A 16,432-nucleotide genomic window follows, 5' to 3' on the forward strand; every position below is an offset into this window, starting at 1 on the left:
TCCACAACCTCGAACTCGTCGCCGTCGAGCGTCACGCTCGGTCCTATGCGAGTCCTGAGGGACTCGGTTCCTCCTGCCAGCAGATACTTCGTCTTCGCAACATTCACCTTCAATCCAACCTTATCCGCTTCCCGCTTCAATCTGAGGTTAAATTCAGGGCTGCTTAAAATTGTAGGGGAGAGTGGGGAGACTTGATCCCCTTTTTTTGTATCGCAATCGTCAATTTCTCACAAAACTATGAACTTTTTGCATGAATTGAAAGCTTAAACATTCAACTATATTTGGCTGATAAGGGTACTTCATCAGAAAAACTCTTCGAATCATGCCAAGCGTTTTAAACAAATATTTTAAACCGGCATTTTCAAAATGTTGGGGGTAATTTGATCCCCTTTCAACATTTTGAAGAAATCTTAAGCAAAATGTTTCTTATTCATCCAAACTTTTAATTTTCTATAAGTTACAGCAATTTCACATTATACATGTACGTTTGTGTTCAAAATATAACAAGTTTAGCATGCAAAATATTTAAAAACTTAAAATTTTCTTTTTTAGACAAAAATTGGGCATGTTTACAAAAGCTGGTAATTTTTGTTAACAAAACTTTTGAAAAATGGTTCAAACTGCAGTAAGTTATGTACAACTATACTAAAGGAAACTATGTACGAAAACCCAGCCCAATTATTTAATCTTGAGGCTGATTCCAGTGACTGTAAAAATGCAGGGATCAAGTATCCCTAAACGCACTTTTTTAAACAATTGATTGTAAAAAAAGTATAACGATACATTTAACGTCAAATGCGTATGGGTTTTGGAGTTGATATTTTGATCAAACAATTTACGTATAAAAAATATTTTTTTAATAATTTTTGAGTGTTTTTTACACTTATAAAAACAAAGAAAAAAGATCTCTTGGAAGTTTTATGCAGTTTTTTTTTAGAAAAATGTGTGTAACTCAATCTAAACATTTTTTCATTTTTTCTTTGTTTTCTACAATGAGTTTTAGTCGATTTCGCACAACTTTCTAGAACGAAGCTAATTATTTTACCCACATGATGACGAGATACAGGCTTGGGATCAAGTGTCCCCGGGGATCAAGTCTCCCCACTCTCCCCTACGTGTTGCTTAGCAAAAAGATTAACTAAATATCCACGATATTTCTTAAAATTTATCACCTTATTGAATACCCTTGTATCCATATTCACCCCAGAAAAAGTAAACACCACTGATAGCATCATTAATCAAGAGAAGCACCACAATGTGGTGAATATTCCCACCACTGTGTGCGAAAAAACGCAACCCTTTTGCATAATGAAACAACTGCAATCTATTTTTTGTTTGTTCTCCTCGAATAAAAAGTCCGCGCCATTTGGCTGTTCAATTTCATGCTGATTGGAATTGTCAGTGGATGAAAAAGGGGGGGGGGGGACTGACTTTATGGCATCTGTTTCCGGGCCATTTCACCTCTGGCAGGGAACGGATGTTTCTGTGATACATTTTTGGTCGCGTGCTTCAGAGATGCATTCTTAGTTGGGAAAGTATAAAGCGATGAGTTGATTTGAAATGTTCAATTCCAAATTATTTTGGTTTACAATGCTTTATTTAAGTGCTTTATTCAGGTTAAAGATGCAACTGGGTTCATTTCAATTACTGTGTTTTTCGTCGGGGAGATTTTTCACTGGAAAAATAGACAATAAAATTTAAACTCGCTTTGTCCCTGGTGCAGGCAGCAAATTTAGCATGTTGCAGGACCGGCCACCATGAACTGTGAAGACACAAAGATCATAAGTACATCCGGAAGAGGAGAGACCCCATTAAAAGAGGCGCTCTGGCCGATTGACCCAGTTGGCGCGATGTTCCGACAATGCGTTCTCCCCAGATCGTCGTGCCGGAATGTGTGCACTTCTTTGCTGGAACTTGGGCAATGATGTAGAGCACCAGCAGCAAGCAGCAGCAAGAGATGTTGGACTTTTGATGATGACGGCGTGCAGTTTCCCCCTGAAGAATGATGCTGGTTGGCGTGAGCTTGCCCATTCTGGACAATTTACTCGGAGTCATGTTCATTACTGAGTAGACTTGAGAAGAGGGTAGACACTTAATTGCTCCCCCCTCAGGGATCGTTTCTGGGTCTTAGTCGAGTGATATTGTCTCCAGAGTTGGGTCATCTTGGAAAAGTTTTGAAGACATGCAATAATTTGAGCTTGTGGGATATGTTTTCTTTAATTCTCTCTAATGATAGAATGTAATTTGATAACTTTGGAGTATTTTGAGAATAATATCCAAAACAATATTTAATTTTTCATAGAAATATGTCACAAATATTCACACTACAAAATTCTTATCTTCTGACAAAATTGGCAGTAGGGAAAGTATTCCATTTCTCATTTATTTTCTACATTCAGCCTATCAACACTTTGACCTCAAATGAGAGCTTTCAAAAAGTGTTTTTTTACTGTTTTGAAGTACTTACATAGTAAATACCGTCAGTGGGGGTGACTATGGGTAAAAAACGATACACCTCTTGTAATTTCTTAATAACAAAAACAATTTAAATAACATCGAAAATCTTTCAACGTAGATTTGTTCTTAGATAGTTTACTAACATTTTTCCAAAATATGGGGGATTTTGATGAACACTACCTTAAAAATTGACCCAATCTCACCCCTCAAATACAACGATATGGTAAAAAAGTCATCCAACAGTGTTTCTTGTTCGAGGGAATCGTATGGACATCCCAAGTAACTTTTTTTTCCAGGAGTTCTACAAGAGCTCTTCAAGATAGCTACAGCAAAGCAGTTTGGACCGCGGTAGGATAAAACTCTCTTCAAGTACTCTTCCAAACTCCTGAAGAAGTTTTGAAGAGAATTTTATCATACCGCGGTACAAACTGCTATGCTGTAGCTATCTTGAAGAGCTCTTGTAGAACTCCTGGAAAAAAATGTTATTTGGGATGCTACAATGTTTGAAGTGGAGATTTTCAAACATATGGGTAGTTTTCGATCAATTCCAACAAACATATTAGAAAAATGATTTTTCGAGAGGTCATTTTTGGCCAAAAACGTACCTCAATTTTAGACAGCTGCCAAAATAACAGGATTTGTTCTAGGAACGAGATTTTTTCAACGAAGTCATCTTAAGATGTCCCCTACACAACCCTTTTAGCAGAATTCAGTTTCATTTAGAAGATTCTGAGGAATGGTAAAATCCGTAAAAATTCACTTTGACCCAATCTCACCCCCCAGACACAATGTCACCCCCACTGACGGTAGCTCAAATAAAAGTTACCTACATTATTGTAAGTAATTTGGAAATAAAAAACAAAAATATCTTCACCTTTTTTTTCCTTTTTAACCCTGTACAACCCAACCCCGCCTCTAGGGAACTTCAATCTAAAAAATTGCCAAAAATCAGTTTTAAAACCAATTTTTGACCTGCAAAAAGCATTAGAAAGAAAAAATATCATGGTTAGAAGTTTGACTTGTTTTATGCAACTTTGTCAATGTTTAGAAAAATGTATTATGATGGGTCAACTTTGGCTGTGTTTTAGTTATCTTTTCCAACATTTTATGCATAAATAAGTAAGCAGTAATTTTTGTATTGTCCCAAACTATGCCTCTACGAATTTCATTACAATTAAATGATAACGGTGTATTTCTAAAGAAGAAAAACAAGCAAGAACTGTGGTTTTAAAACATGAAAAACTAGAGAGGCATAAGGTTATGATACTATCAGAAAGTGAAGTGAAAAAACTGAAATGATCCATATGCAACAGACAAATCTACTCACCTGATGATTCCATGTTGTTCTTAGTGATATTCTTCACCACATCGAATAATTTGTCATTGATGAACGGCTTGTGCTTGAAGTTCTTGAAGCTTCTGAAAAATAACAAGATTGAAAAATAAAAAATTAAATTGTATTGAAATTCACCAAAATTCTTTAATCTGTCGATTGACTCATTTTTCAAAGTAAATGTTTATCTCGACTTAGAGAAATTTCAACGATTTAAAAAAAATCTTAGTGGGTATATTAAAAAAAAAAATCAGCTTTAACATTTTATATAAAAATGAAAATCAGCCTCAACATTTTTGGGTTCCAAGTCATTTTAGCGCAAAATTAATTATCTTGTCAAAATTGGTAAAAAATTTCCCATAGTTTCAGAGAAATTTGATACCAAAATAATACCAAAATATAATATCCTGAATTTTCCACAATTTAAAGTCATTTCTGCAGGGAGTATATCGAAAATGTTTAAAATCAAGTATGAATTTTCCCGTTTTCAATGAAAGCATTCGCTTTGAGACATCATTTTAGCGCAAAATTAATTATTTTGTCAAAGTTGGTCATAATTTTCCCATAGTTTCAGAGGAATTTGATAGAATACTGTAATACCAAAAGAATACCAAAATGTGGTGTCCGACCATTGAAAAATTCTGCAATTTTGCAATATCAAACAAAATAAAAATAAAAATATTAAAAATCTTCACTTTTGTTAACTTTAACTCAACAGGACGCTTCTCTCGAGGACTCACCGAAGTCCTTTAAAAGTAACCAGGTCAGAGCACTAATCGATAATCGGACCGGACTGTAAACAATTTATCAAAAAACTCCTCCGCCGCTATCACTTTTGAACTGCCGGCCAACGGGACGCCAAAAAAGCATCGCGGGCAAGTGAAAGTCCTCCCACTTGACAGCTAACCAACACGGTGCACTGTTTGGGGGGTGGTATCGAAAATCATAAAACACGCTTTTCATAATCGACCCGGGCCAGCGAAGACAGTTGGGACAAATTTCCCAGAATAGGGGAAAACTGCACTTTTTTTAAAATTTTCACAAATTTTGATCTAAAAGTATTGACGAGGAAATAAAAAAAACACCACTTTTGATAATATCCTAACATTTTCCCCTAAATTTTCCTCAAATGTTGATTTTAAGTGCTGCCGGCGTGCTACTTCTGCATAACACCAGAGATCAGAAAATTAAGCTTCCTTGCGATGATTTTTGAAGTGTGTTTTTGTTTTCCGAAGCGATAGCCACCCAGTTTGCAGTCTAGCGATTTGAGTATTTTGGGGCGCCCTTGGAATGAATATTTATGAGCTGCTCAGGGAGGCTGTACGATTTTTCCAGCCTGCAGCATCCGATGGAAATGACGTCGAGGAAAAGTTAGGTTTATTTTCGAACAGCTTTAAAGATGTTTTAATACTGTCGCAGATTTCTTATGGATATTGTATACCTGCTTGTAAAAAATGAGAGTGAAGTTAAAATAAACCTTTTTTGCCTTCCTCACCTCACTGAGGCAAGGCTATAAAATCACTTGGAAAATGAACTTCTTAAATACACCTCCTAGATATACCTTCACGTATACCTATCGACTCAGAATCAAATTCTGAACAAATGTCTGTGGGGATGTGTGTAGACATGATTTTTTTTCCACACGATTATCTCAGAACTGACTGAACCGATTTTGGCCGGATCCGCCTTATTCTGTTCGTTTTGGGGTCCCCTAAGACCCTATTAAATTTTATTCAGTTTAGTGAAGTACTTTTAAAGTTATGCCACGCAAAAGTTTTTTTGTAGCTACAAAAAAGGGTGGTTTTTGCATAACCTCAAAGGCCGGGTCTTTTTGCTTACGCGCGACGCGCAGCATGCGTATCGCCCGGTTGCCACAGTTTGGCACTTTTGCTTCGTGAGAAGTCTGCATTAACTTGCACGAAAGTCTGCAATAGACTGTATTTTGATGATTACGGCACTTTTAAAAATCACATGAATTTTAAAATGCATATATTTTGGTTTTATGTGTTACTAGGAATGTTCTTTTAAATCAATTTCTAGAAACGATCAGAAAAAAAAACATTTGAATCACATCTGTTTTACAGAATGCTTGGTGATAAAAAGTCTGCAATATATTTTTTCCGTGAATTTGGCCTTGCTGCGTCGCTGCACAAACGTCAAACTGATGTTTATGTTTGTTGTGTACCCGGGAGCGCGAACAAAACGAGCGGCCACAAAGTCGTAAGAAATAAAAACGATGCACGGCTGACAATTAAATTACGTTTATTCTCTAGACGGCAATTAGAATTATGATGAAAAACTAAAGGTAGGTTCTACAACTTTGATCGCGCCTCTCTCGACTTGGCTTTGCTACCAAAAAGCACAGTGTGTCGCGATTTTTCGGAACGGCTGGTGGTTCTATGGAAACCCAACATCTCCGTCCCAGAGTGTAGCGATCCGGAGCTCTGCTCGGAACGTTAAATCTCCGCCCATCAGTGGCTGCGAATCGATCCCAAAGTTGTCCAGCGGAAGCGTGCCGGGTTGAGCTTGCACCGATGTTGCGTTAGCGACCTTGATTGGACGGTTGGAGAGCTTGATGACGTAGTTCACCCCGCCGAATTTCTCGATCACTTGCCCTGGCGCCCACGTAAAATCTTTGGGAAGTAACAACTATGCTAAGATTAGGTTACCAGTCGCGATACACCTTTCAACAGCTCAATGTTTCCGGTCGAAGTCAGTTTTCTGCTTTTTGCTTGCAGGAGTGGGCTTCGGCGGCTTAAACGGAGCTGGCAGAAGATCAAATGTTGATTTGGCATCGACTTCGACTTCTTTGTAGCCTTCGGGAACAGGGCGTGCGTGACCAGGAAGTTGCTGACTGACGAGTTGATACAAACTTCGAGTTCGTCATCCAACAAGATTGCGGCGATCGTCGTCTTCTTTGCTGTGCTAGCTAATGAGACGAGAGAGAACGTCCGCATAGCCAAACTGATCCTTAGCGATGTACGCGATATAGAAGTCGTAGGTGAGCAGTATGATGGCTCAAAGCTGCAGTCGGTTCGCTGATTGGACTGGGATACCTTTGTTCGAGCCAAAAATTGAGAGAAGAGGTTTGTGGTCGGTCTACATGGTAAAGACCCTTGGAGAGCTGGGGTGGAAACCGTAGTCGCGGATGCGCTCGAGCACAGCGTGCAGGTTGTGTAGATGCCGCCAACCAGAATGTCGTCCAAATAGATGCGAACTCCAGTCAGGCCAGCGTTGCCTTCCTCACTTTACTGCGGAAAGCTATAAAATCACTTGAAAATTTCATATTTAATGTGAACTTCTTAATTAGACCTCCTAGACTTACCTTCACGTATACATACCTACTCAAGACCAAAATCTGAGCAAATGTCTGTGTGTAAGTGGGATCAGAGAGGTGGGAAGTTGATCAAAAAATTGTCATTCGACCTTTTCAACGAACCCAAAAAATTGAAGATCTGACAACCCTATCAAAAGTTATGTTCATGATTTTATTATGCACTTTTTGAAGGCGGATCTCAAATATTTTGATGAAACTGATTTAGATGCGTAATCAAAAGACCTTTCCAATGAGTACAATAGATTGAAAAACTATCAACCCTATCAACATTATATTAATGTGAGGAAGGCACCAACCACCTTAAGGTGGATTAAGTAACGTTTTCACGATCAGATTGATAAAGTTCCCACTGTTTCTAACCGGCACGAAGCTAAGAAAAGTTTGTGCTCATTTTTCAATCTATCTTTCCGGGGTTTGATTCAGTTATCGTGTATTTTTTCCTATTTCATGTTTTTCCTGACAAGGTACCAGGCGGGCGTATCCAGCTGTTATCCGGTACACTTGCCGGCGTCGATCCGTAAAGTATGGTCCTATAGTCAGCAAGAGGAACGTACTACACTCAAACCCCGATGGTTTGACACCAAATGTTGTCAAACGTATGGGGTCACTTTTTAGTTTGACACACCTTTTACACGGAGTTCACACACACTACCAAACGTTTGTTTTGATAGTGTGCGTGAGCGCCGTGTAAATAGTGACAGTTCGTCACTTTTTAATTTGACTTTGACCAACCAACGGGGTACAAACTAAAAAAGTGTCAGACGAAAAATTGACCAACCACCGGGGGTTGAGTGTATCGGACACAGCACTGGCTTACTTTGGGGGCGAGAGATTGCACGGATTTGCAGAGAAAGTTGACAGTGGAAGCGAAGTGTTGGCATGAATTTTTGATACGATTACATTTTTAAGTTTAGCCTAGTTTTGGGCTGATTCACAAGCTGCTAAGCTGAATTGAAACTTAAGATGGACCGTTAACATTGCATTTTTTAAGAATTATGGAACAACGATATTCTTTTAAAGACGCGTTTGGTTTTTAGTATTTTAGTATTTTAGTATTTTAGTATTTTAGTATTCTAGTATTTTAGTATTTTAGTATTTTAGTATTTTAGTATTTTAGTATTTTAGTATTTAAGTATTTTAGTATTTTAGTATTTTAGTATTTTAGTATTTTAGTATTTTAGTATTTTAGTATTTTAGTATTTCAGTATTTTAGTATTTTAGTATTTTAGTATTTTAGTATTTTAGTATTTTAGTATTTTAGTATTTTTAGTATTTTAGTATTTTAGTATTTTAGTATTTTTTCAGTATTTTAGTATTTTAGTATTTTAGTATTTTAGTATTTTAGTATTTAGTATTTTAGTATTTTAGTATTTTAGTATTTTAGTATTTTAGTATTTTAGTATTTTAGTATTTTAGTATTTTAGTATTTTAGTATTTTAGTATTTTAGTATTTTAGTATTTTAGTATTTTAGTATTTTAGTATTTTAGTATTTTAGTATTTTAGTATTTTAGTATTTTAGTATTTTAGTATTTTAGTATTTTAGTATTTTAGTATTTTAGTATTTTAGTATTTTAGTATTTTAGTATTTTAGTATTTTAGTATTTTAGTATTTTAGTATTTTAGTATTTTAGTATTTTAGTATTTTAGTATTTTAGTATTTTAGTATTTTAGTATTTTAGTATTTTAGTATTTTAGTATTTTAGTATTTTAGTATTTTAGTATTTTAGTATTTTAGTATTTTAGTATTTTAGTATTTTAGTATTTTAGTATTTTAGTATTTTAGTATTTTAGTATTTTAGTATTTTAGTATTTTAGTATTTTAGTATTTTAGTATTTTAGTATTTTAGTATTTTAGTATTTTAGTATTTTAGTATTTTAGTTTTTAGTATTTTAGTATTTTAGTATTTTAGTATTTTAGTATTTTAGTATTTTAGTATTTTAGTATTTTAGTATTTTAGTAATTTAGTATTTTAGTATTTTAGTATTTTAGTATTTTAGTATTTTAGTATTTTAGTATTTTAGTATTTTAGTATTTTAGTATTTTAGTATTTTAGTATTTTAGTATTTTAGTATTTTAGTATTTTAGTATTTTGGTATTTTAGTATTTTAGTATTTTAGTATTTTAGTATTTTAGTATTTTAGTATTTTAGTTTTTTAGTAATTTAGTATTTGAGTATTTTAGTATTTTAGTATTTTAGTATTTGAGTATTTTAGTATTTTAGTATTTTAGTATTTTAGTATTTTAGTATTTTAGTATTTTAGTATTTTAGTATTTTAGTATTTTAGTATTTTAGTATTTTAGCATTCGTAATTTTGTAAAGAAAAGAAGAGAAAATCAAAGTTATCAAAATGTTTCCTATATCCAAATTAATGAGTATCATTGCGGTGTAGAAACAATAACGATTTTCTTTTTCTCCTTTTATATTTTCTTCCAGGAATCGGTCCAGTCTTAGCGGAGTGTGTGTCTTTTTCGAAAATATGAAAAACGGGGTCAATGGTTCCGGGCACAATCGCAACAGTAATAATTCTTCAGCCAGTACATGCCAGGCAAAGTGTCATCTTTTAACGATGTCTGGCCCCATAAAATTCGAGCAGTAGCAGCAGTTGCATCTCCGTTCAAAGTTTCGCGCTGTATCGGGTGGTATTAATGAATTTTACTTGCTTGCTTTATTTCGCGAATGCTCTAAAACGATAGCAGTGCTGCCATAAACATCAAGTTAAAAAGTGTTATTCTTTGAGATTTCGCAGAGTCAATATTTTCTTTTATTCTTGTCTGGTCTTGAGAGCCATTTTGTTTCATTCGATCGGCTTTTACAAAAATTAGTTAAAATTTTTGTACCTTTGAAATTTCATTGCAAAATAATAATTCAAAAACTTCGTTTTTCTAGAGAATTGCTAGTAAACCGTTGATGGCTCAGATGCTCCCAGCAATAGACAAAATTTGGCGCCGTAAATTGGCCCCGGGCGGAAAATGACTCCCCTCAAGTACAGTAAAACATGGCCATCGATCCTAACGAAGATGGCCGTCGTTCAGCTGCGCGTCGATTCCCGGGGTAGAACGTACAGCTCGATCGTGGAACCGGCCTGCCTGACGGGCCCGACCAATCTGGTCGAATCGAATCCAAACTTTTGCGTGATGGGCGCCGGATATCCGCAAATTCTGGTGCAAACCCCGGGCGGTGGCAACGGAACCTGTGAACTGCCGCCGCCCCTGCCGGATGTGGCCAACGTGGGGGACAACTCGGTAGTGCAAGTCGTGGGTCATCATTGTCAGTGTGGTGGTAGAGGAGGAGGTGGAGGAGCAGGGAGTGGCGGGGGAAGTTGTGATGGTGGGGCCAGTGTTGATCGTTTCCGAAGGCACCGCTTCCGATCGGAGTCGATCAAGATCGACAACTGGGATTACATCTACACCGAGAAGATGCCACTGAAGGCGGTTGGCAGTGGAGTGGGGAGGTAAGTTTGGCGCTTATTGCTTATTGTTTGATAACACTATTTCAAAAGAGCGAATTATTTACTACAACACAAGAGTCTATCTTAGACACAATCCTTCGTTCGTGCTTTATACTATAATTTAGTCATGACACGCACCCTCATGGGCAAACGAGGCATCTGGCAAACTGTCATCAATCAGGATGGTTTCGAACTCTGCATAAGAATATAAAATAAATATTGATCTTGCTGGTACATGAAACACAAACATAAAGTTTCATAAGGCTTTTGAGATACAGTCCAGACTCGATTATCCGAAATTCGATTATCCGAAAGTTTGAATGAGACTTCGCATAATCGAATCACGATCATAAAAAAACATCGAATTCGTGTTCTGCGACCCCATTTTAGTCAAATTTAATTGGTAAATTACCTGTAAAATAAAAAAAAATATTTTTTTAATTTTTCATCATTGCCATTTTGGCCGCCAGCATGGATAAAAAATTTCTAATTTACATTACAGTAGTTTAAGGGTCATACGAAAGCTCAACATCAAAAATAAGACATCGAAAGGCATTTTTTAGTGATTTGATTATCCGAAGTGAAATTTTGCCAAGGCCTTCGGATTATCGAGTCTGCACTGTTTAACCAAGATACTTGCAAAATGTGCGAAACTTTATTTGAATCGATTCCACAAAAGGTGAATTCTTGAGAGAAATCACAAAACTTTTGACAATTCCTGTTTGTTACGATGAAAATGAACTGTTTTGCCTTTCTTACTAAAGAAAGGTATAGGTTTTACTTTAAGCCAGGACGTCATTTCCAGCTTCGTAAATATGTCGATTCAGCATGAATTTTAAACCGAAAAATCGCTAAAAAATCACACTGCATCGATTTTCGACGCTCTATCGATTCACTTTGACAGAACTCGTCTATCTCGAACCCTCGAATTTTGAGAAAATAAATTCCGTGGAGGTCGAGTGATGTTCGTATGTGGTAAAATTTTGCAAATTTTTTGTCGCGCCGTTCTCAGCTCCCATAAATCCGATTTCGATTCTCCTAAATGCAGATGAAAGCTAGTGTGCTGAACCTGGGCGAGTTGCCGCGCAAATTTCGAATTATCCATCTGTTTTCGGATGCGGCCAGACTTTTCCAGAAAATACACAGTTTTCAAATGAAAATATGGTCAAAATTTTTCATTTTCATACCTTTTATTTATCTCAAAAATTGCATTTTTCGAGCCCTACAACCTCCCAAATTTTCATCCAGATTCATAATATGGTTCTGGAGTTAGAGCCGTTTGATTGACCTATCATAAGAAACAAAATCCCTAAAAAAAGGTAAAAGCCCACCTGGTGACCTTCGGCAACATTTTTCATTTCTGATTTTATTCGAAATTTCTTGCTACATTCATAGTACAGACCATGAGTGAGCATCTGAAACAAATTCGACATCGATCGGCAATCCGGATCAATTTATAGTACGATTTACTTTTTGCCTTTCTTACTAAAGAAAGGTATAGGTTTTACTTTAAGCCAGGACGTCATTTCCAGCTTCGTAAATATGTCGATTCAGCATGAATTTTAAACCGAAAAATCGCTAAAAAATCACACTGCATAGATTTTCGACGCTTCGACGCTTCGACGCTTCGACGCTTCGACGCTTCGTCGCCAAGTTGTCAAGTTGAGCTTCGAATACTGGCGCGAGAATGCTGGCGCATATGTTTCGGCTCGTCTTATACTCGTTCGTAGTAGCTTGTCTACCGATGTTTCCTTCAACATGTAAGATATCGTAGCTTTTCGGTTTCTTTTGCTCTGTCCGTTTTTGCATAACTGTCCAATGTTTATGCAGAAACTTTTTTGACATAGGACATTCATCCGGGTACAATCAATTTGTTTCCCGTGTGCTCCTAAAATCGCCTTGAAGTAGGCTTCATTTGTCGTGTCGTTTTATTTAACGGAGTTCATTGGATTCCAATAGGAGCTTTCGAAGCTTCTGAGCTTTATATCGTTTTCAAAGTTTTCAATGCTCGCGACGCCAATGGCTATCTTCCTAAGGTATTGCGATTGAGTGTGTAGTGGTGCGGTTGTAAAAATATCTATCTCTGACTCTCTCACTTTCGTAGACGCTGAATGGCAAGCTTCCCACTGTGCGGTTAACTCGGTTTTGCTTTGCGCCTGCTTTGTTCGGTTTTGGGCTCGTACCAAAACTAGAAAACCAAAACCGCGGTGTGTGTCGTCACTTGCGCATTGGAAGCTAAAATTTGTACGATTAAAAATATTCGATAGGTGAAAATTGCGTTTTCAATTTCTTTTAGAAAACACATCATTAATAATACCTTGCTTTCATCATAAGATTTTTTGTATCAAGTCGATGTTGTGAATTGAGAGAAGTTATATTCTTTAGTAAGAAAGGCTCTATCTCACCCCTGGTGGGATTAAATCGGGTTTTTTTTATAACTTAGTAGTTCTTCGTCGATCTTTGTTTCATCCACACCCAACAAGCATTTAACACAAAAGAATCCATCAAATCGTGGAATCTAATTTTAAACATTACCGAGTTCGATCAATTACCATTCCGATACGCTGAATTGCCCTTGGGACCAACCGACCTTCGTCGACTGTACCATAACTGGATAACTGGTGACCCTGCCTGCAAGGTCGCTGCAGCGTTCGGACATTTTTTGGTAGGTACACGAGTACAGAAACACAAAGAAGTAGTTGGATTTGGAGTTGTGATTGGTACACTAGGAACAACCTATACCACCTTCCATCTCAATGTTCAAATCTAATCTTTTCGGCGGAAGCTTTGCCATCCGCAAAGCTATCGCACTACTTGGCGAAGACCCACAAAAAACTATAATATTCTCAGATTCCGCTATCGTTCAGTGAGCAGTGGTATCTGGACAGTATCATCATCCCTGGATTCAAGAATTGAAGAACGAATGGTAGGAGGTCAAATAGTGCTCTGCTAGATCCCAAGCCACTCGGGAATTACAGGAAACGAAAGAAACGATTACTTCGCTTGAAATTTTTTCTTCATTCGTTCAATAAACAGTGGTTATTGGACAGTCATCATTTCTGGATTCTAGAACTGTAGAATGAATTGGAGGAGGTCAAACAATGCTCTTAACTGGACTAAAACGGAGATTCGGATGGCTTGGGTGCGCACGCCTGGAACAATAAGTCGGACACTCAGCTTCAGCGAACTAATCTGACAACAATAGTGCCTGGAGTAAACAACGAACAATTAACACTGTTGCGACTGAGAGTCCTGGGCCTTCCCTATCCACAAGTCTTCATTTTGTGGAACAAGATACGGCTCTTCTTGCAGGGAACCTGTATGAAAGGACGCAGCTTTTTGCTTCATTCCCTTGGCATCCTCCTGAATTCGAATAGGCACAGTAGGCCCAGCGCGGGAAGTGCTGATTTGTGCGGCGAACCAAATTCTATGTTAGGCCTACCACCGAAATGCCAGAAGAATTATTCTAGACGTACGACGTTGTGTAGAAATTGTCATGAGGAAAAGATCTGTAGAACTTCACTGGTGACGAGTGACCACTTTTCGGTTGTAATTGCCTTATTTCAATGTTTGAAGTTCCCGTCCGTGTTGGGGAAGTTTACTGCAACGCAACAAAATTAATTGTTGCAACAAGAAACCAATGACTGCGCCATGGAGTGGGTCATTTGGGTGTAATATGGTTGTATGGAAAAAATAAATAAAATTATCCAAATCTAATGAGCACAGCAACTTTTAAGTTCCTTTCCCAAAGTTTGGAGCGATCAGTTTAGCCCTCACTTTGCGCAAAGCGATTAATTTTTCTATGGGAATCATTCTGTACTTAAACCGGATTCATATTCGAATACTCTGAAAGATGCTCTACAACTTTCCCGAAGAGAGTATGGTGCTAACTTGCTCCTAAAAAAGATGCAGCGTGTTCAAAACTCGTCTAAAACGTGTTTTTTGCTCGAAAATCACGTTCTAGACGAGTTTTGAGGACGCTGTATCTTCTGTCAGGAGCAAGTTAGCACCATACTCTCTTCGGGAAAGTTGTAGAGCATCCGAATATAAATCCGGTTTTAGTACAGCGTGAAACTTGGATTTTTTAAATATTAATATTCAAAAAAATGATTTTTCCCATATCCCCCCATATCCTTTTGGGGTCCTAAACAACTCCCCAAAGTTTGGGAATGATTGGTTTAGTCCTCACTTTTTTATATAGGCTCTCTAGGTTTGCCGAGTAGGATAAATACGACGAGTGCTGCAAAAATCAAGTTTTGCTTGCAACATTTTTTGCAATTCCAAAAGACGTTGAAAAATTCAACTTTTCAGCGCCCATTTTAGTGCTGCAAAGTAGAAATTTTCAGCACTGTTATTGAAAGGTATTATCGTTGGATAGGTTATCAAATGAGAATTGAAGCTTAATTTGTTAAACTTGTTTGGAAGAAACGATGGTATTTTGATTGAATGAATCCACCATATAAGTGGTTCTCAGCCATTTTTGACCAATTCTCCCCTTGAATTATTTTCAAGACCTTTATTTCCCCCTTTAATTTTTAATTTAGTATCAATTCACGAACATCGTAATTTTGACTTTAATTTATGTAGAGAGATTGCAATTAGGCCGATGCAAATATTTAAAAAAGTTTTTGTCAATATTTGTACCAGCCTTATCACTACAAAATATTTCTGACAAATTTACTCTTGTTTAATATTTTATTTGATATTCAGCGAAACGTCACTGAAATCTTGGGTCAAGATTATTGGATGACCCTTTTTCATAGCAAGAATAATTGAAGAGGATACAAAACCTCACAAATATGTTTATTTCCAAATTTAATTTTCAACGAACCATTCATGTTAAAAAATAAACATTCAAAAATCTAAAAAAAAGGTTAGTACACCTCGTAATCCAAAAATCCCCATACCCGAAGAAATTACAAAAACAAGAGCGAATTGTGGCGCTATAACCACGGCAAATAGAGTCCTGCTAATGTTTGAAAGAATATCAATGAATTCTGTATCACAAACATTTAGTTGTACTCATTTTTGAAAACTAGAACAGAAATCTTCCAGCCCAGTTTATGTTCTACACAATATGGAAATTAAGAGCAATTTCAGACATTTTCAAATATAAAAACGAAGGAAAAAAAATGTCAAAGAAATTCATATTTTTTACAAGAAAAAAACAAAAAAAAACATTCAAAGTAGGGTATATGACCCTATTTTGGACCTAGTACCTATTTTGGACCTATTTTTATTAATCGAGGTAGTTCAGGCTTTTAAAGTACGAATTTACTGAATCCAACCAACAGAAAGTGTAAGCAGGATCGTTTTGTAGCTTACCTCTTCCAAAAATGTTAACATTTTTGATTATTTCCGCTTGTTCAGCCACTTTTTCCAATGTCACTCGCATTTCCTATAATTTTCCTAGCACATCGATTAGGTCCAAAAATTTCGGCCTCGTTGCTTATCACTTTTGGCTCGGGACACCTTGTACAACTTTCTGTTTTACACTAGCATCAAGCTATTTTCAGCCGGTTTCCGAGTAATGTAAGTGTTATTTATTTAATACTTATATGTTTTTAGTCACTAAACCGTTGAAATTACTGATCTATAGTTAAAAAAACTCAATTGAAAAAATAATTTCAAATCAGCCGCGTTGGATCAGTTTTTGGAGCTACTTTTCCTTCAGTTCAAGGCTATCACCAATACATGTATAACAAGGTGTTGCCAGTTTTGTTTATGAATTTATTTCGATACTTAATTGAAATTTAATGCCAAGTTTTTACTTAATAATTTAGATTAGTTTTTCCGACTGTAATTATTTCAAATAAAACTAAGCTTTAAAAAGCAAATGATAAACAGAAACAAT

The 16,432-nt window shown here is 36.4% G+C and overlaps 1 protein-coding gene across 2 annotated transcripts in view; it reads left to right on the forward strand.

Moving 5' to 3' along the window:
- Positions 1–16,432, forward strand: part of LOC6051834 — a 113,178-nt gene that overhangs the window by 78,751 nt on the left and 17,995 nt on the right. For both annotated transcript variants that reach the window (XM_038249184.1, XM_038249183.1), the window contains exons 2-3: positions 9,564–9,769; positions 10,017–10,581. In XM_038249184.1, coding sequence (XP_038105112.1) covers positions 10,100–10,581 — 482 coding nt within the window. In that variant the 5' untranslated portion in view covers positions 9,564–9,769; positions 10,017–10,099. The remainder of the gene's footprint in view (positions 1–9,563; positions 9,770–10,016; positions 10,582–16,432) is intronic.

Source organism: Culex quinquefasciatus, chromosome 1 (genome assembly GCF_015732765.1).
Source record: "Culex quinquefasciatus strain JHB chromosome 1, VPISU_Cqui_1.0_pri_paternal, whole genome shotgun sequence".
NCBI classification, from domain to species: Eukaryota; Metazoa; Arthropoda; class Insecta; order Diptera; family Culicidae; genus Culex; species Culex quinquefasciatus.